Raw genomic sequence first — 23,061 nt, 5'->3', positions numbered from 1 at the left:
GGCACCACCTTTATTGATCTCATATTATTTGTGTATTTTCTAGAGGTACGTGTAGTCGGACTGTCTTCCTTCAGGAATCTGTGGAGAAAATTGCTGCCCCACCTCTCAAACACTAAGCCGACCTGTGCTGGCAGTGCCAGAGGAACAACTATCAGGTCTTCAGATCTGACAATCTGCCAGAAGCTGTTAAGTAAGCCAAGCTAAGGAAGCAAGGGAAGCATCTCCTGCTTGTTCAGAGTGAGCGGTCTGTTTACCAGAAGATGGTTGCTGACTGCAAGACCACCTGCCAAGACCTGCAGTTGTCTCTGGGGCCCCTACTGAACCAGCAAGCAAAGACATCAGGATGCATTACAGCTTTGATTTTGCTCAACAAGTAAGCAACATTTCCTCCTTTATACTGATTAAAGACATAGATGGATAGATATACAAACACAACATTTATATATACATACAAACATACAAACATACAAACATACACACATACATACATACATACATGGTTGGGGAGTAATGGACATGTAAGGGATTACAAAAAACGATAACTGTAATCAGTTACTTTACAAGCAAAAATATTGTAATCAGATTACAGATATTTTTGAAAAACTAGATGATTACTTCGAAGATTACTTTTAAATTCAAAAATCTTTGACACTTCTGTTTTCTCAATGACATTCAAATCAGCATTGAAAAAAGGCGCAAATTGAAATTTGTTCCACCTGAGCGAGTCTGACCACAAATCAGAGACCACTATGATGGCACACCAAATGTGTTTGATGGGTCGCAGGAATATGCTTTTGTAGGCTACAGTCCAAGCCATGTCTTCCACTTGTGCGTATGCTGTGGGGCATCCAATGATTATCCAACTTGAATAAACACTTGGAGGTAAGGATGACAGTAGTGGCGTAGTCTACGGCGATACGTATATCATTTATTATTATAGTTATATCTACATAACGTTAGCGCATTGACGTGAATCATATTGCTACTCTCTCATTTAGCTATTTGCGCCTTGCGGATTGTGGTTGTTGTGGATGGCTGTTCACAAATCTAAATGTGTATTTGAGCCCAATTATGGTTGAATTCAAGAAGTTTAAACTGCCTATCAATCATTGTTTTTGAAACCAAGGGACAGTCAGCAAAAAAATGCGCTTTAGCAACAGCTGCAAAGTGCAGATACCTGCCTGTGGAATAAAAGTAGGGCTTTTATTGCTCAATCTAATTCATGCTGATGAAAAATCGATAGGCCTAATGGACACATGCTCAAATTTGCACACTTTTGATAGAACTAAAGAGGCAATCTGTAGTTGCTACACCTATTTTGGGATTTATAAATTATATATACAGTACCAGTCAAAAGTTTGGACACACCTACTCATTCAAGGGTTTTTCTTTATTTTCACAATTTTCTACATTGTAGAATAATAGTGAAGACATCTAAACAATGAAATAACACATAAGGAATCATGTAGTAACCAAATTATTGTGGAACAAATCAAAATATATTTTAGATTCTTCAAAGTAGCCACCCATTGCCTTGATGAAAGCTTTGCACACTCTTGGCAAAGCATGCCATTCCATGAGAGCAGCATTTAATTTTCAACTCGAATCAATGAGCCCAATCAGTCCTCCATGACAACAAAATCATAAACAACAGAGTAGGGCTGGCTAATAAGTCCTTCGTTTTGGGGTAATGCTCAGGTAAAACAATTTGGATAATCTATACTTCCATATTTCCAAGTCCTATTCTTGAAGATCGAGGGGTATAACATTTATTGGAATGACTGGAATTCTGATAGACTTTGGTTTTTAATGTAAATATATAATTTTGTCATATTATGATATGTAGTAGAAAGCGATGGGTTAGAAGAAGTCTACATAACCAACCCATAAAGTAAAATTTAACATCCGTATATGGCCAGCTATGTAAACTTTAACATTGATTTATCCTGCAATAGATGTCTTTCAATTGGTAACATACATTTTTGTCTTCTTCTAATGCCTCTTAAGGGGAAAGTAATCTAAAAGTAACGGAATGTAATCAGATTACATTACCGAGGTAAGTTACGTTACTGATTACAATTTTGGATAGGTAACTTGTAACTGTAACGGATTACATTTAGAAAGTAACCTACCCAACCGTGTGTGTGTGTGTGTGTGTGTGTGTGTGTGTGTATATATATATATATATATATATATATATACACACACATCAAGTTTGCACCCGACTGGTGCTTCAGCCACATCAAGCAGCGCTTCAGAAAGACCAGAGTGAACACTTTGTCTGAGATTGCTGGTGTTGTGAAGGACAGCACTGTGACAGGGGTCAACATCCCACAGCTGTTTGGACTGTCAGCCTAGCGCAAACAGACAGGGCTGCTGTGCTTCTAGTTCTTAGGAAACTTTTTTTAGGTATTATACGTTTTTTTATGTATTATTTCTTACATTATTAGCCCAGAAATGTTTTTGTGTTATTTAGATTTGTGTGTATTGGATATATGTTGTGAAATTGTTAGATACTACTGCACTGTCAGAGCTAGAAATACAAGCATTTCGCTACACCCGCAATAACATCTGCTAAACATGTATGTGTGACCAATAAAATGTGATTTGATTTGGAGGATGGTACGGTGCTGGTGGAAAGCTATGGCTGGCAACAACACCTGACTCTGTACTTCAGGCCGCTGCCACAGGTCAAGCAGTACCAGCACTTCAGTTGAATATCATTTTCATTGCATTGTATGAGGTTATTCTTCTTATCTAAACTTGGGAGGTGAATTAATGTTATGCAAGGTTGTAATGTCTTCTCAATTTTTTTAATTTCCTGTTTTACAGCTTCAATGCTCTGGAGCCTGATCTTGTTGTCGCCAAGGAGCATCACTGACATCCTTCCTCCCATAGATGGTCTGCCTGTACAAGCACCACCTGGACTGGACACAGCTAGACAAACTTATATTTTTGAGAAGATCAGGGAGTTTTGCAACGAAGAGGCTATGGACATCACATGCCCTGCGCCAAAGTCAAGGGCAGGACTGAAACAGGCTCTCCGAATATAGATTCCCTTGTTCATCCGTGGTTCAGAGGGACCAGTTCATCACTGGGGTCCAGTTCCCAGTCATCAGCACTATCTGCAGTGCCTCTATTCACATAACTCTCTCCTAACACACACCATATGTTGCTGCTACTATTTATTTTTTATCCTGCTGCTCAGCCACTTTACCCCTGATTGTATGCATATACAACAACTTTACCATTTTAACTAATTAGCAATTTTGCAACTACTTGCTACTTTGTAACTGCTTAGCATGTTAGCTAACTCTTCTCTGAACCTTACTGTTAACACTAACCCGTAGCCTAACTAACGTTAGTCACCTAGCTAACGTTACGAATGGATGACGGACATCCCAAAATTAATACATACCAATACGAAATGTAACATTTTGCACTGTCCCGGATTTACGTGTACTATGTTACGTCTAGCTCTTGAGTCCAGGTTGCTCTGTCTGGCAGGTACTGGTCAAATCAACAATGAAAGATGTTCAGAATCAACACTATCTCAGAGTGTCTTCCCCTCTGAAGTGGTACATCAGAGTGGAACTGGATTTTTGGTTGATTCACAACAGTCAACAAAACAGGTCAAAGAGCTTACTTATCTTTTGTGAAAGTATATAAACACAGCAGTTTGATAGGTATAGTTTTTTTTAAAAACATCTGAAAAGTCTTCAGACTTACTTTGACTCATTCTGCACATCCACGGTGAAAACGCCACTCTACTATTCCTGTAGAAAAGCTTTAATCACAATGAGAGAATGATATGAGAATTGTGAAGAGTTGTTTACCAGTGCATTTCTAGGCTGCTCCCTTGTTGTTTTCATATCATTCTATGGAGCGGAAAAACAGGGAAGGTGACACAATGGGATGGCATACCATCCATTCACACCTCCCGGCCTGTTTGTAGGCCATCAGGCTGAAGCACTATCTTTCTGCCTTCAACTAGCAAATGGGGGATAAATGAATGAGAACAACCCTGAGAAGCACCAGTCGAGCCCCTCCCAAGAAATCAGTCATTGACTAGACCTCACTGATTCAAACACACAAGTGATCTGAGCAAACTTGAGCTATCCCTGAATGAAAACTTAAACTACACTCGAAAATAAGATGTACATGTGAAACCAGTAAAATACAGTATTGGTGCTTTTCTACATTACCTGGTATCTTACATTTGTTTTGTATACCTGTGTGTCTGAGACATGCAGTATGCTGCAAAACAGATGGTTTTCTTTGGGAGTATACATTTGACATATTTAGCAGATGCTATTATTCAGAGATATTTACAGTAGTGAGTGCATACATTTTCCTACTGCTCCCCCATGGGAATCAAACCCACAACCCTGGCGTTGCAAGTGCCATGCTCTACCAACTGAGCCACACAGGACAAATTCATCTTAATCTCATTCAATGTGGTGATAACTAATGAAGCTCTTATCTGTGGCTGCAGGTGTAACCTGGAACAGAATGTTACTGAAGCTCCTTTAGAGCTTCAGTAACATTCTGTTCCAACTGAGCTATTTAGCCCCAATAAAATAGCAGTGTTGGGGAAGCTACTCTGAAAATATAGTTTCCCAAGCTACCAATGACTTCACACTGGAGAAAGTTAAGCTACACTAAAGCTACCAGTAAGAAAGATATTGTTGACTTAACTTTGAAAAAGTAGTTTACTACATCCAAACTACTTTGTGATAAATTATCATATCTAAATGTGAAATTTCATAGACTACAAATTGCAAGAACAGATCACTCTGACGTCAATGTTAATAACAGAATGTAATTTAGCCTATATAACACAGAAACTATGTTTCAAGTGAGAACTAGGCAGGTCTGATGCTGAAAAAGAAAGGAAATTCTTATCTACATCCACATTTCCTTTTCTTTTTTTAAAGTAGTGTTGTTCCAGTAGTTAGAAAAAGTAATTAACTACTGAAAAGACTACCAAGATTAGCTTTTTGTTCAACTACAACTACTGCAAAATGTAGTTAAATTACTAGTTGAACTAGACGTAGCTCCTTACATTGTAAAATAGTTACTCTTCGAAAAATCTTTAGTGAACTGTGTCTGTTCCTTGAACACTCCAAAATCGGAGTGCTCTACACCTTGGAGTAACCATCTAAGGGAAGTACTAACTTCTATTCAGATGCTAATCATCGTTATTGGATGCTGCCTTCCTTTCTAGAGTATGAATGCATAATTACAAAGCTGTTTTAGAGGCCTGGACACATTTGTACAAACCGTGCGGCACTACATCGCACTATATAATTTGAGTATCAATTAGTTCTAAATTAGAATTAGAGTTTGAGCCCATGGTTCAGACACATGGCTGGTTTCGTGGACCTTGAGTATATTCCTGTATTTAAAAGCACTTTCAATAGAGATTCTTCATTGGGCATACTTTTTAGGGGTAGGTTTAATCTGTGTCTGGGAAATTGTCCCTTAAAATGCACTCTAGGCTTTTCAATTTGAGAGATACACCATTTGTGGCATTAGGACAGAGCCCTGTTTTAAATACAGGATTGTCAAAACAACATCACATAGAGTAGGGCCAACCAAACGGAGAGCCCCTGGTGTTTGATTTGAAGTCAGATGCGGTCTCAATTTACTGTTCAAAGTTTTTTTTAAAATTAATATTCAAGATGTCTTGCCCATGTGGTTGCTGTGCCCCCCAATCAAATCTCACTTAGGGGTGATTTGCCTGATGAGCTTCCCTGATGTTTTCCTGAACTTTCCAATACTTTTCTAATGCAGTTCAGATACTTACTGCTGCAAATAGAAATTGTTACACCTTTCCCATATTCAAGTAATTTGAAAAATATTCAAGTTATTATCCTTATGATCTGTATGAATGATTTGTTTTATGCATCTTTAATACCGGTAATCAGAATGTGCTATAGGTATCAAGTTATATGGCTGCAATTTGATTCATGTTTGAAGTGTGATTTTATGATTGCTTACTAAAAAGCTGTTGTTTAAAGCCCCTAAAAAGCTAAATACATCCTAACTATTTGTTCAGCCCAGGGCCCACCACTCAGATTATATTTTGGCCCACCAAGCCCAAAACTTTAAGCACCCCTTAGAGCAATGCAGCTTTTGTTTTATACACAGCCACAAACAGTCAGTTAATGCAAGGTGCCTGAGGGACCAAATTAATAAATGTAGAAGTCCTATCCCAAGTTTTATTAGGTAGTCCAAATGAAGTCACAACATTTAAGCCATAACAGTAATTGTTCATGGTATTCATAGAATGTGAAAGAAGGGAGAGAGGGTCTCGCTCAACAAACGCAAAGGAGGAAAATAAGTTTCCATAGTCATGAACGCTCATATACCCTCCCTTGTATTTTCACACTACTCTGCTTGCGTCGCCAGTAAACAAGTGGGGCTGTTGCCAAGGATGGCTCGCCAGTGAAAGAAATGACGCGTCGCGGTGGAGAGAGCTTCCCTAGCAACCACTTCTCTGCTGGCCAAATCATCATGTGACACGGCTCATGCGCCGAATGCTTTGGTGACTCAGAGACGTCTTCCTCTGAGTGAGCTCTGTGAACTGAGGGTGGGGTGTGAGCGTGCAACTTCAGCAGCAAGTCCTATTTGTCAAGTCCTGAGAAAGCACAAAGGACACTCTGTTCTCTGTTGGAAGCCTGATTAGATCACACCACAATGGCCAACTCAAGTTGGTCAGACTGTCCCCTAGATATCTCCGTTTGTGGTTCATAGCCTACTGACCTGTCATGCTATAGACATTTGAGGTTGCGGCAAGATAACAACGTAACGTTATATTTATTTGTAGTTCGGAGACTAAATAAACTCTGCATATATGGAAGTTGCACTTGTGTCTTAAACAACTACCCACAATCACAATAATTTTCCCACAATCATATAACGTTTAGCCTACAGTTACTTGAATCTTCTTTCTTTGAAACATTTTATTTGACATTTTCAATACATCACAAATACTCATCTTCTGATAATAATCTTTATTCAGTAACAGCTCAAGGTAGAAGTTTCCTGAGTGAACACAGATCTAGGATCAGATACCATCCCCAGCTCCTAACGAAACATCTCTGCCTTCTCCAAATGAGAAAATGAATTTAGAATCGAGTCCACTCTGTATAGTGGCAATATCCCAAATAGGCTCACCCATATCTAACGCATGCGCAGTTTGATGTCGCAGTGGAAGCCACAATGCTTGCAACCGAAATATGAGCGTTGTCAAGAGAATATATGCGGTTCTAACAAATATAAGGGTCGTGTTGAGACTGGAAATTTATATTGTTTGCTTGCATGGATTACTGCAGTTGTGTCAAGGAAACATTTCAATCAATATTTCTGTAAAGCCAAGCCGCACCACGTGGGTTGGGTTTGTCCAATCGGTGCAAAGCTGTGATACACGAAAGTATGCTCTTTGTTCTGGATTTTGCAAAGTTATACGGTCTAATTAACTTTAATACAGCAACATGTGGACAAATTATATCATTTGTTACGGCAAGATGACAATCCGGATACATCAATATATTTTTTCCTGGAGCAGTTGTGTAGCCTCCAACCTTTGGCAAACAGTGCGCCATTAGCTTATTTATCACATGACTTCCCTTCCCCCCACTTCATTGAATGAGGAAGAAGTCGGACATGTTGGAGGAAAATGTGTTGAAAAAAAAACGATCGTGGTGGAGGACAAGAAGATTTTTGAAGGAAAGTTTTACTCTGCGTAATGGATTTACAAATCGAGATTTTGAGTAGTTAATTTTTATGTAACCCTGGGAATCAATTTGCAAAATGTATTTTTTCCTTCATATTTACTCACGATTAAGAACATCAATGCATGGTTTAATTCAATGTTCATTGTATTTCGAGGCTTTTAAATGTATTATTTTTGTCCGTATATATTGAAAATCGTGAGAATTTAGTTCAGTGACATTGGAGAGAACGTGTAACCTTGGTGTGGGGGATGGGTATTAGCATTAGGGAACCATTTTGTACAGCTCTTAACTACTTTACGAGTTTATTTTGTTGTCGAAGGTTGGCATTTTGCTGATTCATTGTAGTTTGTTGCACGTGGACTTGGTAGAATGAGTATCTTGTCGGTATATGATAGGAACTGTTTGGGGATTTAGTTTGTCTGAATGTAGGTTTTCTGTTTGGGTTTTCTCTGGGCAGCTCATGTTGGGAGATTGTAAGGCTTATAGAAGTGTTCAAATCGTGGATGCGGCCTACATGGGTGTTATTGAAGCAGAGCAACATGGCTCTAAAATTCTTAAAACCGATGCAACCTTTGTGCTTGAAGTGTCTCATAGTAATTCTTATAAAAGTGATTGTTATCCGAAACTCTACTTTGATAACCATTTCAGCAAGAGTTGAGAGAAATGCTGTGTCATTCAATGGAGGGCAATTTCCTTTACCACTTTGGCTTAGGGTGGAAGTTTGCCTTTATAAGTCATTTAAAAAAAACCAGCTTGAGTGCGAGTTATGGTATTTTATCCATCAGATGTTATGCCACTAATAGTATGGTAAGTTCTGAAATATTAGGCCTTGGATAATGATGGCCTTTTTCAGTTGTCTGTAAATTGTCATCTTGGTGAAATGTAGCTAGGTCAAACAGCACGTGGCTCTTACTTGGTATACGAGTAGTTTAGAACTAGGCGTTATGATCGCCTTTGTTTCAATGCAGGGAGTGGCATCTTGTACATTGTGACACCATCTCATAGGCTAATAATTTGTATGCAGACAGTAAAGTTCGTGTGCACTCTTTGCACTTCAAGATGGCGCTCCAACACTTGGGAAGGACTAAAATGCGGCTACTCGGAGAGAAATGTGTCGTTGAGCGCTCGGCCTACGTTTGGCATCTGATAGATACGCGTGACTGGACTCGCTAACCAATGGCTTGCTTTCTGTTTACTCTGGAAGTTCGCGCTAGAGATTCAGCGACCAATCATTATCGTTGCTCTGCCCACGTTGACGTAATGTAATTTGATGAGTGAAAGGGCGGGTTTTGGGATGTCGCATTTCGTAAAAGAGTAGAGACGTAAAACAACCACAAAAAAATAATACTTTTTGAGTGATAGGAGGTCTAGTCAGTGATAACGAAAATTTTGTTTGATTGACAATAACAATATGCGAATAGGTTGGATGAAAAGCATAATAGAAAAACAAAGTTATTTGGGGGGGCTGTGCTAACTCTGGCGGACGTATTCAACTGCGAATAGAAAATACGGGGCGTAGTCTTAAGTTACCGTATCCAATAGGATGAATGGTTGGTCTATAAAGTATCGGGCGTAGACGTGAGTTGCCATTTCGCTGAAGCAGTGGTCAGTCTAGTGCTGTGGGGGCTGGAGGAAAGGACGGGCGAAGCAGGAACTTGAATATTGGTATTTAAACAGAATCCGGATCCATCCTGATGGAGACGGCCATAAACCCGCCCCATGACAGGTACCGATCGGAACAATTGACTTTAAGTTTGCGATCTGACAGGATATTGTTGCATTAAGATTTGCATTAACTCACAAACCGATGTTTTCTTATTACCGACATGTACACTGGCTGTACATCCAAAGACTGCTCAGCCGGCGTAGAGCGTTTATATATTTTTTGCAATGAAAAATTATATATTGGACGTTTGTCAGGATATGACCACTCTTCGTCAACCTGCAAAATAACACTTAATTGGGACGACTGTCGTTTACATTTCGCTGCACCGACGCCATCTTCCCAGCGTCTCGGCTAGCTAGTCCTTGCTGTAGTTTTGCCTACCCCAGTAAGAAGTGAACTAGTTTCACGTTGTGACTGTATATTGCTGGCGACGATGGGGATAAGCTTGCCGTGTCAGCTAGATACGTTAGTTGCAGACGGCTATTGCTTGCCAGGGAGTCTGCTTTATGTACCGCGCTAGCTACCATGGGGATAAGCTTGCTGTGTCAGTTAGCTAGCTACGGGTACTGCAGACGGCCATTACTTGCGAATAAGTCTGCTTGGTAGCGATCTAACAAGTAGCTAGTTTCCGCTAGCTCAAGTTGACAAATTCGCATGGATTTACTGTAGCATAATCGCGAATGTTTTCCTTAGCTACGTTACTAGCCATCTCGTCGAGTAAAAGCCGACGTTTTGCTAATCACAACACAGCAGTGGCTAACGTTAGCTAGTGATTGTGGTGGCATGGTAGGCTTATTTAAAAAAACAATTATTTGACCTTTATTTAACTAGTTAAGCTGGCTAGCCAAGGTAAGCTCGTAAGGTAGCTAGCTATCCTTACCTGTTGGGGCTATTTGGAGAGCCTCGGTCTCGTGTATTTGGATGGGGAACTATGGCTAGTTAACTAGTAAGCCGGCTAGTACAATTTGTTTTGCGGACACGTGAAATGTTTAGTGAACGTTACATTTCATAGCTGCGTTTCGGTTACGTAATAGTGCTGATAATTTAGTCATTCTGTATCATTTCCGCCTAATGCCAGGCCCATGCAATGGTATTTTTAACAGCGTGTGCAAGTCACGTGTCTAATTGGACGGAAATAGTTACCCATCAGTTGCTTGCAATGGCCTCACAGTCCACTTACCTTTCCTCTCACCAAACTTTTTATGTTACTACAGTACTGGACATCGTTTAATCTGACAGTGATATATTACTGCTCACATAATAGTGAACTAGTCCAGTGCAACGTTCTCAATGGTGGTCTTCCATTTCCCCACATTTCTTTTTTAAAGGTAGTGCTGCACATGTACAATTATAACATTATACGTTTTTTGTTGCTGACAAGTCTCAGCGACGTAAGTGTTTTGAGTATTAAAAAAAAACTTATAATAAAGTACATCAAATGTCAAATGTGTTTTCCAACTTGTATCATTGAATAACAGCTGATATTAAACTGTATATAGGGGAGGGGTTATCTGACTTGGATTGTCCTCTTGATCAGTATAGGCTACACCCCAAGTTTACCTGTCATCAAGAAACTCTGAAAGTCTTCATTTTGTAGAATTGGTAATGGAACAATCATGACAGCATGACCTCCACAACGGGCACTGTGCAGCAGTAGTGTTACTAATTTGTTTGGGTTCCTGTTGAGGTAAGCACAGGTGAATATTAAATTCTGTTCAAATAGTCTCGGTGTTCACTTATGAGGAAGACGCAGCCCAACTGATCTAGTCCTGAATGAAGGGACGCACAGACTACAGTATGGAATGGTTTGCTCTTTTGATATTCACTTGAGCATAAAATAGATTTATCACATGTGCCGAATGCTACTGGAGTATGCCTTGTGTACTTTTCCCAATGATTCAGGGTTTATGAAAAAAATAAGGTATTATAAATTACACAAGGTCAATATATACAGGGAGTATCAATACTAGATCAATGTGCAGAGGTACTTGAGGTAGAGATGTGTGTGTGTGTGTGTAAAAGGTGACTAGGCATCTATATAGAGATTAGAGAATTGGATCAGCCAAACAAACCACAATTGGTTAATCTTATTTGAGTATTGGGGATTGGCAATAAATATTGAACCCCTGCTTTTCTGGTGTAAGCACAAGAAGACATGGCACCCAGTTGCGTCACTGAACTTTTCCATGTTTCTTAGCTTGTCTGTATAGAGGAAGTTGTTCATTATTGGTAACATGAAGAAAGCACCAAAGAGTATTTGTCTATAAGTGGCTTCTAATTGCCAACAAACTGCAGTCTTAAATAGTTGGTCAATTATGTACACACAGTTAATACTCACAGGGCATGGAATACAAATCAAAACATTTTGGCACTGTTTTACTCGTGTATATAAACTTGCCCTTCATTCAGAGGTATGGCGTATGTAAATCATTCTGCTCATAGGGCACTTGAACAGGGTTAAGGTAACTTGTGAGTTGATTGAAGATATCACTGCACTCTTGAGCCCCTCGATTTAAGATTTCTTTTGACACATGCATATTGTATTTTGGTCACAATGCTAAATGTACACACCACAATTGACTGCAGACTGCAGACTTGGACTTCTACTTTGCCTCTATTGTAGGTGTTGGTGGGGGGGTAGTGCCTAGTTACCATGGTTATACCAGCATACCATCCAATGGAACAGACTTGTTAGCTTCGTTGCCATGGCGCAATGGGCAGTTAAATGCATGCAAATGGCTTTCCCTTTTTTCTGTAGCATTGCTCTCCTCAAAGCCTCTGGGTGTATAATGGCGGGATTATGGGATCATATCACCAGTACACAATGGTCAATGCATTCGAGTCCACAGTTTCAATTAACAAGCTGCTTGTATGTTAATTTATGTTCACTATGAGTATCACTGTTGCTGTGTATGTCCAGCCAGGCTCTTATCACAGTTTTAACAGATTTGTGTTTCCGTTGAGACCACTTCAGCCCACAGATATCAGCCAGGGGCACTAAACCACGGCCAGCACAAATGATTCATCAGTCATTGGGTTCCTTGTCTTGGTTTATTGCATAAGCTTTTTGGCAATTCGTAAAGTGAACCACACAAATGCCTGCCTGAGGCCAGCTGTCCAAGAACTCCTGAAACCACACCCAGATTCCAGTGTCATAGATCACCACATTTTCTACAGCCTGTGACGGTACGGGTATTGAGGCTAATCTTCCTAGTTTTTGACAATGCTGATGAGGCAGTTGTGAATCGTAACTAACTCAAAGCTCAACTGAAACCGAATCATGGTGCGGGCGCATGACTCACTTTTGTTAACCTGTCTTCATTTTAAGACGTTTAGAGAGGGCTAGCTAGGTAGAAGGCTAGCTCTACAAAGGCTGCTGTGTCACATCCAATACCCCCTCCTTTCTCCGCCTCCCAATTCTTCTCTATGCCCCACTGCTCTATGCTTATTCCCTCCTCCCTGTCCGTCAACAGCTCCCTGGGCGGGGTCGACATAGGCCTGCAGGGCGTCATGACGATGGAGCAGGGCCCTCCGGGCCCCGGCAAGCGCATCCGGAAACCGTCACTGCTGTTTGAGGGATTCGAGGGCCCGCCTTTGCTCCCCCATGGGCAAGCGCCCCCCTCTGGGTCACCACGGCCCCTAGTGTACGACACCAACCGGCAGGGCCGCGCCACCAACCAGCTGCAGTTCCTCCAGAGAGCCATGATGAAGTCCCTGTGGAGGCACCACTTCGCATGGCCCTTCCATGAGCCTGTAGACGCCTCCAAGCTCAGCTTGCCTGTGAGTGTCCCTGCAAGCCACTACCAGAGAGCCCAGTCACATTGTGCTTTAGCTAAAAGAAGACCGACAACAGTGGCTATTTATAGATATTCAAATAGAGTTATCTTGTTTGCATATTAGGATGTCTGTTTTCAGAACCAACTGTAGAATTATTCATCTTTTAGGTTGGGAAGTTTTATAGAACCTTCTTTTTTTTAAAGCTTGCAGACAATACAGTACTGAATAGGTCTGTAGAGCTCAGTGTACTTATCGGTAGAGCAGCATTAAGTAAACCTGCTCCTCTCTGCCTCAGGACTATCACAAGATCATCAAACAGCCCATGGACATGGGGACCATCAAGAGGCGCCTGGAGAACAACTACTACCGCAGCGCCAGCGAGTGCATGCAGGACTTCAACACCATGTTCACCAACTGCTACATCTACAACAAGGTGTGTGTGACATTTTCAGTCAGAAATAAGGCTTTGACCAACTGAGGTTACTGGCTGGACACTAGAGGGAGTCGAAACTCCAGTTGAGTAACAAAGCTCACTGTCCCCATTATCTATTTATATTTTACAGCCCTGGAAGCTGTCAGAGATACAGTGCCTTGCGAAAGTATTCGGCCCCCTTGAACTTTGCGACCTTTTGCAACATTTCAGGCTTCAAACATAAAGATATAAAACTGTATTTTTTGTGAAGAATCAACAACAAGTGGGACACAATCATGAAGTGGAACGACATTTATTGGATATTTCAAACTTGGGGCGTGCAAAATTATTCAGCCCCTTTACTTTCAGTGCAGCAAACTCTCCAGAAGTTCAGTGAGGATCTCTGAATGATTCAATGTTGAATGACGAATGATGATAAATACAATCCACCTGTGTTAATCAAGTCTCCGTATAAATGCACCTGCACTGTGATAATCTCAGAGGTCCGTTAAAAGCGCAGAGAGCATCATGAAGAACAAGGAACACACCAGGCAGGTCCGAGATACTGTTGTGAAGAAGTTTAAAGCCGGATTTGGATACAAAAAGATTTCCCAAGCTTTAAACATCCCAAGGAGCACTGTGCAAGCGATAATATTGAAATGGAAGGAGTATCAGACCACTGCAAATCTACCAAGACCTGGCCGTCCCTCTAAACTTTCAGCTCATACAAGGAGAAGACTGATCAGAGATGCAGCCAAGAGGCCCATGATCACTCTGGATGAACTGCAGAGTCTACAGCTGAGGTGGGAGACTCTGTCCATAGGACAACAATCAGTCGTATATTGCACAACTCTGGCCTTTATGGAAGAGTGGCAAGAAGAAAGCCATTTCTTAAAGATATCCATAAAAAGTGTCGTTTAAAGTTTGCCACAAGCCACCTGGGAGACACACCAAACATGTGGAAGAAGGTGCTCTGGTCAGATGAAACCAAAATTGAACTTTTTGGCAACAATGCAAAACGTTATGTTTGGCGTAAAAGCAACACTACTGAACACACCATCCCCACTGTCACACATGGTGGTGGCAGCATCATGGTTTGGGCCTGCTTTTCTTCAGCAGGGACAGTGAAGATGGTTAAAATTGATGGGAAGATGGATGGAGCCAAATACAGGACCATTCTGGAAGAAAACCTGATGGAGTCTGCAAAAGACCTGAGACTGGGACGGAGATTTGTCTTCCAACAAGACAATGATCCTAAACATAAAGCAAAATCTACAATGGAATGGTTCAAAAATAAACATATCCAGGTGTTAGAATGGCCAAGTCAAAGTCCAGACCTGAATCCAATCGAGAATCTGTGGAAAGAACTGAAAACTGCTGTTCACAAATGCTCTCCATCCAACCTCACTGAGCTCCCGCTGTTTTGCAAGGAGGAATGGGGAAAAATTTCAGTCTCTCGATGTGCAAAACTGATAGAGACATACCCCAAGCGACTTACAGCTGTAATCGCAGCAAAAGGTGGCGCTACAAAGTATTAACTTAAGGGGGCTGAATAATTTTGCACGCCCAATTTTTCAGTTTTTGATTTGTTAAGAAAGTTTGAAATATCCAATAAATGTCGTTCCACTTCATGATTGTGTCCCACTTGTTGTTGATTCTTCACAAAAAAATACAGTTTTATATCTTTATGTTTGAAGCCTGAAATGTGGCAAAAGGTCGCAAAGTTCAAGGGGGCCGAATACTTTCGCAAGGCACTGTATGTCACTAATAAACACAGTCTGGTAGAAATGAGGCTGATCTCACATCTTAATTAGGGAAGTTACATGTATTCTCCAGCCGAATAAAGCTTTTCCATGGTGACTGTCTCCCAGCCAACAGATGACATTGTTCTGATGGCCCAGTCCCTGGAGAAGGCTTTTCTTCAGAAGGTTGCCCAGATGCCCCAGGAGGAGATAGAACTGCCCCCTCCTCCCCCACGGGGCAAACCGGGCAAGCCAGGCAAAGGACGCAGAGCTGCAGGTGAGCATGAGGGGGGTTGTGTGATTCTGTTTGTGTACGGCTAATGAATGCTTTTGAGTGATTGTTTTTTTGGGGGGGGGGGGTACTTTTTGTATGATTATTTTGGGGGAAACATGTTCTGTTTTGATATTGACTCAGATGATATATATATATATGCCATTTAGCCATGACGCTTTTATCCAAAGTGATGCATATATATTTCTTATGGGTGGCCCCAGTGGGAATCAAACCCACAAACCTTGGCATGGGCAAACACCATGCTCTACCAACTGAGCCACACAGGACCCCGTGAATACGCATCATCTCCCATGCGTAATACATTTTTCTTCATTTGCCTCAGTACTAGGAGGAGTGACCACTGCTCACCAGGTCCCGGCAGTGTCCCAGTCCGCGTACTCTCCCCCCACGCCAGACACCCCGGAGTCGCTGCTCTCCACCCCCCCACAGACACTCCAGGCCAAGAGTTTACCTCCTACCCTCCACAGTACTCCTGCTATGCTAGGCTTACCCCCCACACAGCCCACAGCCAAGGTAAGGGCAGCAGTCGATACACAAATACTGTCAACTACTGTCTGTGCACTGTTCACTTACCCCTAAACTACACTAATGTTGTACAACTTTACCTTATGGCCTTGCAGCTGACAGTGCTACTGTAAATGAAAGTACCTACTGATCAAAGTGTTTGCGACAATGTTAGGGCAGCAGTTGGTGACATCATCTGTCGTTTAGAATGATCTGAAATGGCAGGCTGTTCGGTCAATGACGAGCCCCTGTGTCTCTGTCTCAAACAGAAAAAGGGAGTGAAGCGGAAAGCAGACACCACCACCCCCACCACCATGGCCATGCCCATACCCATCACCATGGGCGTTGGCGGGATTGGCATGGGCATGGTCGGTGGACCCGACTCCCCGTTGACACTCACCTCGCTGGGGGTAGGCCAAGGCCTCGGCATGGGCATGGGGATTGGTATGGGCCGCGGCAGAGGCATGGCGGGCGCCAAAGCAGCTGCAGGGAGGCGGGGAGTCAGTGGGCGCCCTATCAAGCCACCGAAGAAAGACCTGCCTGACTCGGTGCAGCTCCAGCCGGTGCGACGAGGCAAACTGGGCCAGCAGCTCCGGTACTGCAACGGGATTCTCAAAGAGCTGCTGTCCAAGAAACATGCGGCGTACGCCTGGCCTTTTTACAAACCAGTGGACGCCTCCATGCTGGGCCTACATGACTACCACGACATCATCAAGCAGCCCATGGACCTCAGCACCATCAAGGTACATGCCCTACCACACAGCCTGTTTTGTAATCCTTATGGACTCTAGGTAGGGCTGTACATCACAGCTTAATCAAGCACCATAAAGGTAGACTGTCAGTAATTATGTGACGTTAACTTCCTCCACTCTCCCTCTGCAGAGGAAAATGGACAGTCGAGAGTACCAGGACGCCCAGCAGTTTGCCGGTGACGTCAGGATAATGTATTCTAACTGCTATAAGTACAACCCTCCAGACCATGACGTGGTAACCATGGCACGCAAACTACAGGTACGGGTCAACACATTTTACGCATGGAGATATGTCTTTTCCTGGCTGAGTTTTTATGGCCTTGCACAGTAGTTTCACACAGCTGAATGGACACGAGTGCGCTGGTCTGATATAGCCCTCCCCCTCTCCAGGACGTCTTTGAGTTCTGCTTTGCCAAGATGCCCGACGAGCCTGCGGCCCCTCCCGCTTCCATGGGTGGACGCTCCTCATCTTCTTCCTCTTCCTCCTCGTCCTCGTCTGAGAGCGACCCCAGCAGCGAGAGCGAGAGCGACAGCAGCCCCAGCTCGGACAGCGAGGAGGAGCGTGCACACCGCCTGGCCGAGCTGCAGGAACAGGTGTGTACACAGGTAGACTGACCCGGCCCTGCGTCCACCGCAACACCACACACACAACATCACACTGCATCCTCACTATAATACATGGCATTTTAGTCATTTAGCGGATGCTCTTATCCAGAGTGACTTAAAGTTAGCCTTTTCATCTATAGCTAGATGGGTGAGACAACCATATCTCAGTCATAGTGAGTACATTTTTCTTCAATAAAGTAGCTGTCAGCAAAGTCAGTGCTATTAGGAAAAGTCATGTATAGGATTTTTGTATTTATATACAGTGGTATGTATGTATGTGTGTGTGTGTATGTATGTGTATGTATGTATGTGTATATATATATGTATATATATATATATATGTGTATATATATATATATATATATATATGTATGTATATATATGTGTATATATGTATGTATGTATATATGTGTATATATATGTATGTATATATATGTGTATATATGTATGTATGTATGTATATATGTGTATGTGTGTATATATATATATATATATAATTTTTTTTTTTTTTTTTTTGCAAAAGTATTTCTGTATACCTTAGCTGGAAGTGGTTGCCACAACAGTCACTGACCATGTCCTCTCCACGGTCCCATCAGCTGAAAGCAGTTCATGAGCAACTGGCCGCACTCTCCCAGGGCCCCATCGTCAAGCCTAAGAGGAAGAAAGAGAAGAAGGACAAGAAGAAGAAGAAGAAGCCCGAGAAGCATCGGGGAAGCCGGGTGCCAGTCGAAGAGGATATGCCCATCCGGCCGCCCAAAACGCCCAAGGTCACCAAGACGTCGAAGATGCTGAAGACACCTAAGACCAAGAGCAGCAAAGGGGGCTCCACACAGGGCAAGAGGGGCACTGGCAAGAAGAGCAACAAGAGCAAGTGGGTGCTCTCTGCTAGCAGCGCTTCAACATCTCTCTGTCATGATATGATTTATTGTCTCCATGCTATAAAAATTCCTCAAAAGTATTCCTGACAAAAACAAAATGTGCACCTTCAGGATTGAATCATTAAATCACACTTTCACCCTCAGGTCCTCCAAGAAGTCGCAGGCGGTGATGCTCAGCATGCACCAGATGAGCGCTGCCGCCATGCTCCCCCACTACGACTCAGAGGAGGAGGACGAGGTGTCGCCCATGAGCTACGACGAGAAGCGCCAGCTCAGCCTGGACATCAACAAGCTGCCCGGGGAGAAGCTGGGCCGCGTGGTTCATATCATCCAGGCGCGCGAGCCATCGCTGCGCGACACTGACCCAGAGGAGATCGAGATAGACTTTGAGACGCTCAAGCCGTCCACGCTGCGTGAGCTGGAACGCTACGTTATGACCTGCCTCCGCAAGAAGCCTCGCAAACCCTATGGTGAGAGAGCTTTCCTATGTAGTGCCAGATCTATTTTCAAATATTCTCTGGTCCCTGGTATGTGTCCCTGGATGGGCGCGACCATAGGGTTTTTCTGTCACAATTTTGGTCAAATGTCATAAAGATTTCCCCTGTTCCCAAGATTTCACTGGGTAGCATTATAGTGACTTAATCTCCGGTTTATTTGGATCGGTTGGTGAATGCAGACATTGCATCATCTAACCTCCCGGTCTCCTCTCTGTTAGTAGGTAAGAAAGGTGGAGCAGGGAAGTCCCGGGAGGAGCTGGCTCTGGAGAAGCAGTTGGAACTGGAGCAGAGGTTGCTGGATGTCAGCGGGCAGCTCAACTCTGGCAAGAAGCCTCAGAAAACCAAAGGTGAGTCAGAATAAATCTGGATCACTGCCCACAGAGTAGACATGACAACTCATTTCAGAGCATGCATAGAGATGTGAAACTACAAGCCCAAATGTATTTAAATATTACTGGCTCAGTACATTTTCACTAGCATATGGCCATGTCGACCTACATAGCATGTCATGAAAAAGTTCTGAACGAGATCAGCTCGGGTCTTTAGAAAACGTGTGGGTTATCTTAACATTATATTACAAGTATTTTATCTTGTGTGTATCGCTCAGCAGAGAAGCCCAGTGCTGTGGAGCCCCATGCCGTGGCGTCTCGCCTCAGCGCCAGCAGCTCCAGCTCAGACTCTTCTTCCTCTTCCTCATCGTCGTCCTCTGACACCAGTGACTCGGACTGAATGCTCCGGAAGGACGGGCCTGGATCCCGCAAACCCCGGATAGGACAGTGCAGAACTGCTAACAGAGCCGCAGGCGGATCAGACTATAGTCAGAACTGACCTGGAATTAAGAGAAAGCTTTCCCTGTGTCCAGAGAAGCCAAACCCAACAGAAAGTGGATGGAGAAATATTGAGTTGTTTTATTGCTTTAGAAACCTAGAGGGTTGACAGAGAGATGCATCGTCTCATTGGAAAAAGTGCCCACGGTAGGATCTCTACAGGCTCTAGAAAGACGGCAGGATCTCTACAGGCTCTAGAAAGACGGCAGGATCTCTACAGGCTCTAGAAAGACGGCAGGATCTCTACAGGCTCTAGTAAGACGGCAGGATCTCTACAGGCTCTAGAAAGACGGCAGGATCTCTACAGGCTCTAGAAAGACGGCAGGATCTCTACAGGCTCTAGAAAGACGGCAGGATCTCTACAGGCTCTAGAAAGGCGGCAGGATCTCTACAGGCTCTAGAAAGGCGGCAGGATCTCTACAGGCTCTAGAAAGACGGCAGGATCTCTACAGGCTCTAGAAAGACGGCAGGATCTCTACAGGCTCTAGAAAGACGGCAGGATCTCTACAGGCTCTAGAAAGACGGCAGGATCTCTACAGGCTCTAGAAAGACGGCAGGATCTCTACAGGCTCTAGAAAGACGGCAGGATCTCTACAGGCTCTAGAAAGACGGCAGGATCTCTACAGGCTCTAGAAAGCGAGACGGGTGGATGGGTCCAGAACTCTGGGATCATCTTGTACTATGTCTTTCTCGCCACACTGTGTATATACCGTGTACAAATATATAAATATATATTTTTCTTTTATAAAGAAGAATTTTAAGGAATCCTCAAATGTGGGGAGAAAGTAAAGGTGTGGAAAGGCTGGCTTTAGTCTTTCTGTATAGAGGGCAAAGTGTGTGTGAGAATGTGTGGGGCACGGCCTCGCACAGTAAACAGTCCTGCTTAGTTGTTCATCTTGTTGATGCAGGTTGTTTAAATCATTGTGCATTGTAAAGCACCTTGGCTCAGTATAAATGTATGAACTGCACACATGGAGAAACTGAAGAGCATCAAGACCGCAACATACGCATGTACTTCTACAGCTTGAGAGGGGTGTCCGTTGTACACATTTAATGAGACGTTTTGGTTTAAGCAAACTAACTTTTTCCTATTTTTTTTTCACTCTGTAAATGACGTGTTTCTATCTTCTTGTGACCAACCTGCAAATAAATTGTGAGGACATGTCTCCATTCAACATTTACCTACACGCAAACAGATTCTTCCCTTGTTGTGTTCCGTCAATTGGATACGTCTAGTGAAGTCTACAGACTACTGAATGGTCACATCTCTCTTGCAAGACATTTGAACTTGCATGGGTAGTGCACAATGACTAGATTGAGACTTCACCTTTTCATTTCACTTTGTCTGGGGGAATTTTAAAAATTTTATATATAAATATAGAGATTTGATCTTAGTACGGTTCAGTGGGGTGCTGACATACCTTCCTTGTACCCCAGATGTGATTCCCATACCGTTGCCATAGCAGTGCTTTGCGGCACAGAACCACACTATTTATTTTAACTACTTGGCCTTTTAACTTTTTGGCAGCTGGATGTTTTATTCAATTTAGCTAAATCTGGTTTGGGAAGAAGATTGTAGTGACCATTTCCTTGCTCATAGTGCGATTAACAGAAGCTGTATATATGCTTCATGAGATTCGGAGGTACTAAACTGATTTAGTTAAGAATCGTGCTTTTTTTTTTTATATATAATAGTTTGAGAATTTAGATTTTGTACTTGTGTGATCAGTTATTTATTTCCCGGGGATTTGAATGGAATCCTGGAATCTTTATTGCATTTACTTGAAGGCAATGGAGAAAGTTATATTGGTAATAATGACAAAAACTACAAGCAAAAATGTGTACAGCTCTAAGGAAAAAAGGCAAGACTTAGACTTTAAAAAAGTGTGGAGCATGTTTCTACCAGAGGTTCCTGGTTTTGCTTTCGTTCTCTTAGTCATGTTCTTCCCCCCTACAATTGAGTGGTTGTTTCTTGTGTTCGGTTTCTTTTCTAAGAAAAAATACTTTGAACTGTCCACCTCTAAAAATAAAGAGAGAGAGAGCTCTTTAACATTGACTTTGTGTCTGTTTTGATAAAAAAAATGGGTCCATGGAATGATTTGATACAGGGATGAGAAGCTTTCACTTATTAGGGACAATTGTTTTCAAGAGATGAATTTCTTACCATGAGGACATGGATCACTAGATGGCAGCAGTCAGTAAAGAACATGTGTGCCGGCCTATTCTCATATCTGTCAGAGAGCAACAGACCCATCCATACACTATGTGGACACCTGCTCGTCGACCATCTCATTCCAAAAACATGGGCATTAATCTTGGAGTTGGTTCCCCCTGCGGCTATAACAGCCTCCACTCTTCTGGGAAGGCTTTACACCACTCCGGCTGACGCTTGGCATTGTGGTTTTAGGCTTGTGTGCGGCAGTGGAGGCTGGTGGGAGGAGCTATAGGAGGATGGGCTGAAATGAATGGAAGAGCTCCTCCCACCAGCTTCCACTGGTGTGCGGCTGCTCGGCCATGGAAACCCATTTGATGAAGCTCCCGACGAACAGTTAGTGTGCTGACATTGCTCCAGAGGCAGTTTGGAACTTGGTAGTGAGTGTTGCAACCGATGACAGACATTTTTTACTCGCGATTCAGCACTCGGCGGTCCCATTCTGTGAGCTTGTGTTGCTTATCATTTTGTGACTGAGCCGTTGTTGCTCCTAGACGTTTCCACTTCACAATAACAGGACTTATAGTTCGGGGAAGCTCTAGCAGGGCAGAAATTTGACGAACTGTCTTGTTGGAAAGGTGGCATCCTATGACGGTGCAATGTTGAAAGTCACTGAGCTCTTCAGTAAGGCCCATTCTACTGCCAATGTTTGTCTATGGAGATTGCTGTGCTGTGTGCTCGATTTTATACACCTGTCAGCAACGGGTGTCGCTGAAATGGCCGAATCCAATCATTTGAAGGGGTGTCCACATACTTTTGAATATATAGTGTATTTGCCAAGGTTGAACAGTGCACACAGAGAGATCCTCACTATAGTCACAATCCTCCAGCTTCTGTACCATAATGTATCCATCTAAAAGACAGGGCAAATAACACAACCTCAGAAAAATATTATTTTTATCATGATGTTAAATACACAGTGTTATTTGGACTTATGGTTCCTGAGAACACGTTTTGAAAGGCTTTCCAAAATGTCCAAGGTCATGGGTCCTTGGGGCAAATTTGTTCAGCTTAAAGAAAGACACCTACATATACATTTTTAAGCCGGGGCGACAAATATGAGGGTTTAAGTGAGACTGCTTATAACAGTGCTCCCAGACAATAACAATAGGTGTTTATGGCTTCGCATCGCTGAGAACCCTTTAAAAATC

General features: G+C 42.7%; 1 protein-coding gene across 7 annotated transcripts; it reads left to right on the top strand.

The window, feature by feature from the left end:
* Positions 1–7,206: 7,206 nt before the first annotated feature.
* On the top strand, positions 7,207–21,725 carry LOC139391996 (bromodomain-containing protein 2-like). Of its 7 annotated transcripts, none has more exons than XM_071139625.1 (12): positions 7,207–9,468; positions 12,882–13,188; positions 13,481–13,618; positions 15,469–15,616; positions 15,957–16,147; positions 16,408–16,881; positions 17,021–17,149; positions 17,281–17,484; positions 18,093–18,367; positions 18,519–18,844; positions 19,093–19,218; positions 19,482–21,725. In XM_071139625.1, exons 1-12 carry the CDS (start codon positions 9,437–9,439, stop codon positions 19,598–19,600), a joined length of 2,469 nt encoding a protein of 822 aa, XP_070995726.1. In that variant the 5' UTR covers positions 7,207–9,436; the 3' UTR covers positions 19,601–21,725. The 7 variants fall into 7 exon arrangements, with proteins under 7 accessions (XP_070995726.1, XP_070995725.1, XP_070995722.1 ...); XM_071139624.1 differs by having other exon boundaries at positions 19,479–21,725; XM_071139621.1 differs by having other exon boundaries at positions 19,090–19,218; positions 19,479–21,725.
* Positions 21,726–23,061: the final 1,336 nt, after the last annotated feature.

This window comes from Oncorhynchus clarkii, chromosome 32, assembly GCF_045791955.1.
Source record: "Oncorhynchus clarkii lewisi isolate Uvic-CL-2024 chromosome 32, UVic_Ocla_1.0, whole genome shotgun sequence".
In the NCBI taxonomy this organism is placed as follows: domain Eukaryota; kingdom Metazoa; phylum Chordata; class Actinopteri; order Salmoniformes; family Salmonidae; genus Oncorhynchus; species Oncorhynchus clarkii.
This window is presented reverse-complemented; position numbering and strand designations above follow the sequence as displayed.

Coding starts and splice junctions, on each gene's coding strand:
- LOC139391996 (XM_071139617.1), top strand. CDS start 9,437: ATGGAGACGGCCATAAACCCGCCCCATGACAG. Junction 17,150..17,280: donor CCATGGCACGCAAACTACAG/GTACGGGTCAAC, acceptor CCCCCTCTCCAG/GACGTCTTTGAGTTCTGCTT. Junction 18,368..18,518: donor AAGAAGAGCAACAAGAGCAA/GTGGGTGCTCTC, acceptor TTTCACCCTCAG/GTCCTCCAAGAAGTCGCAGG.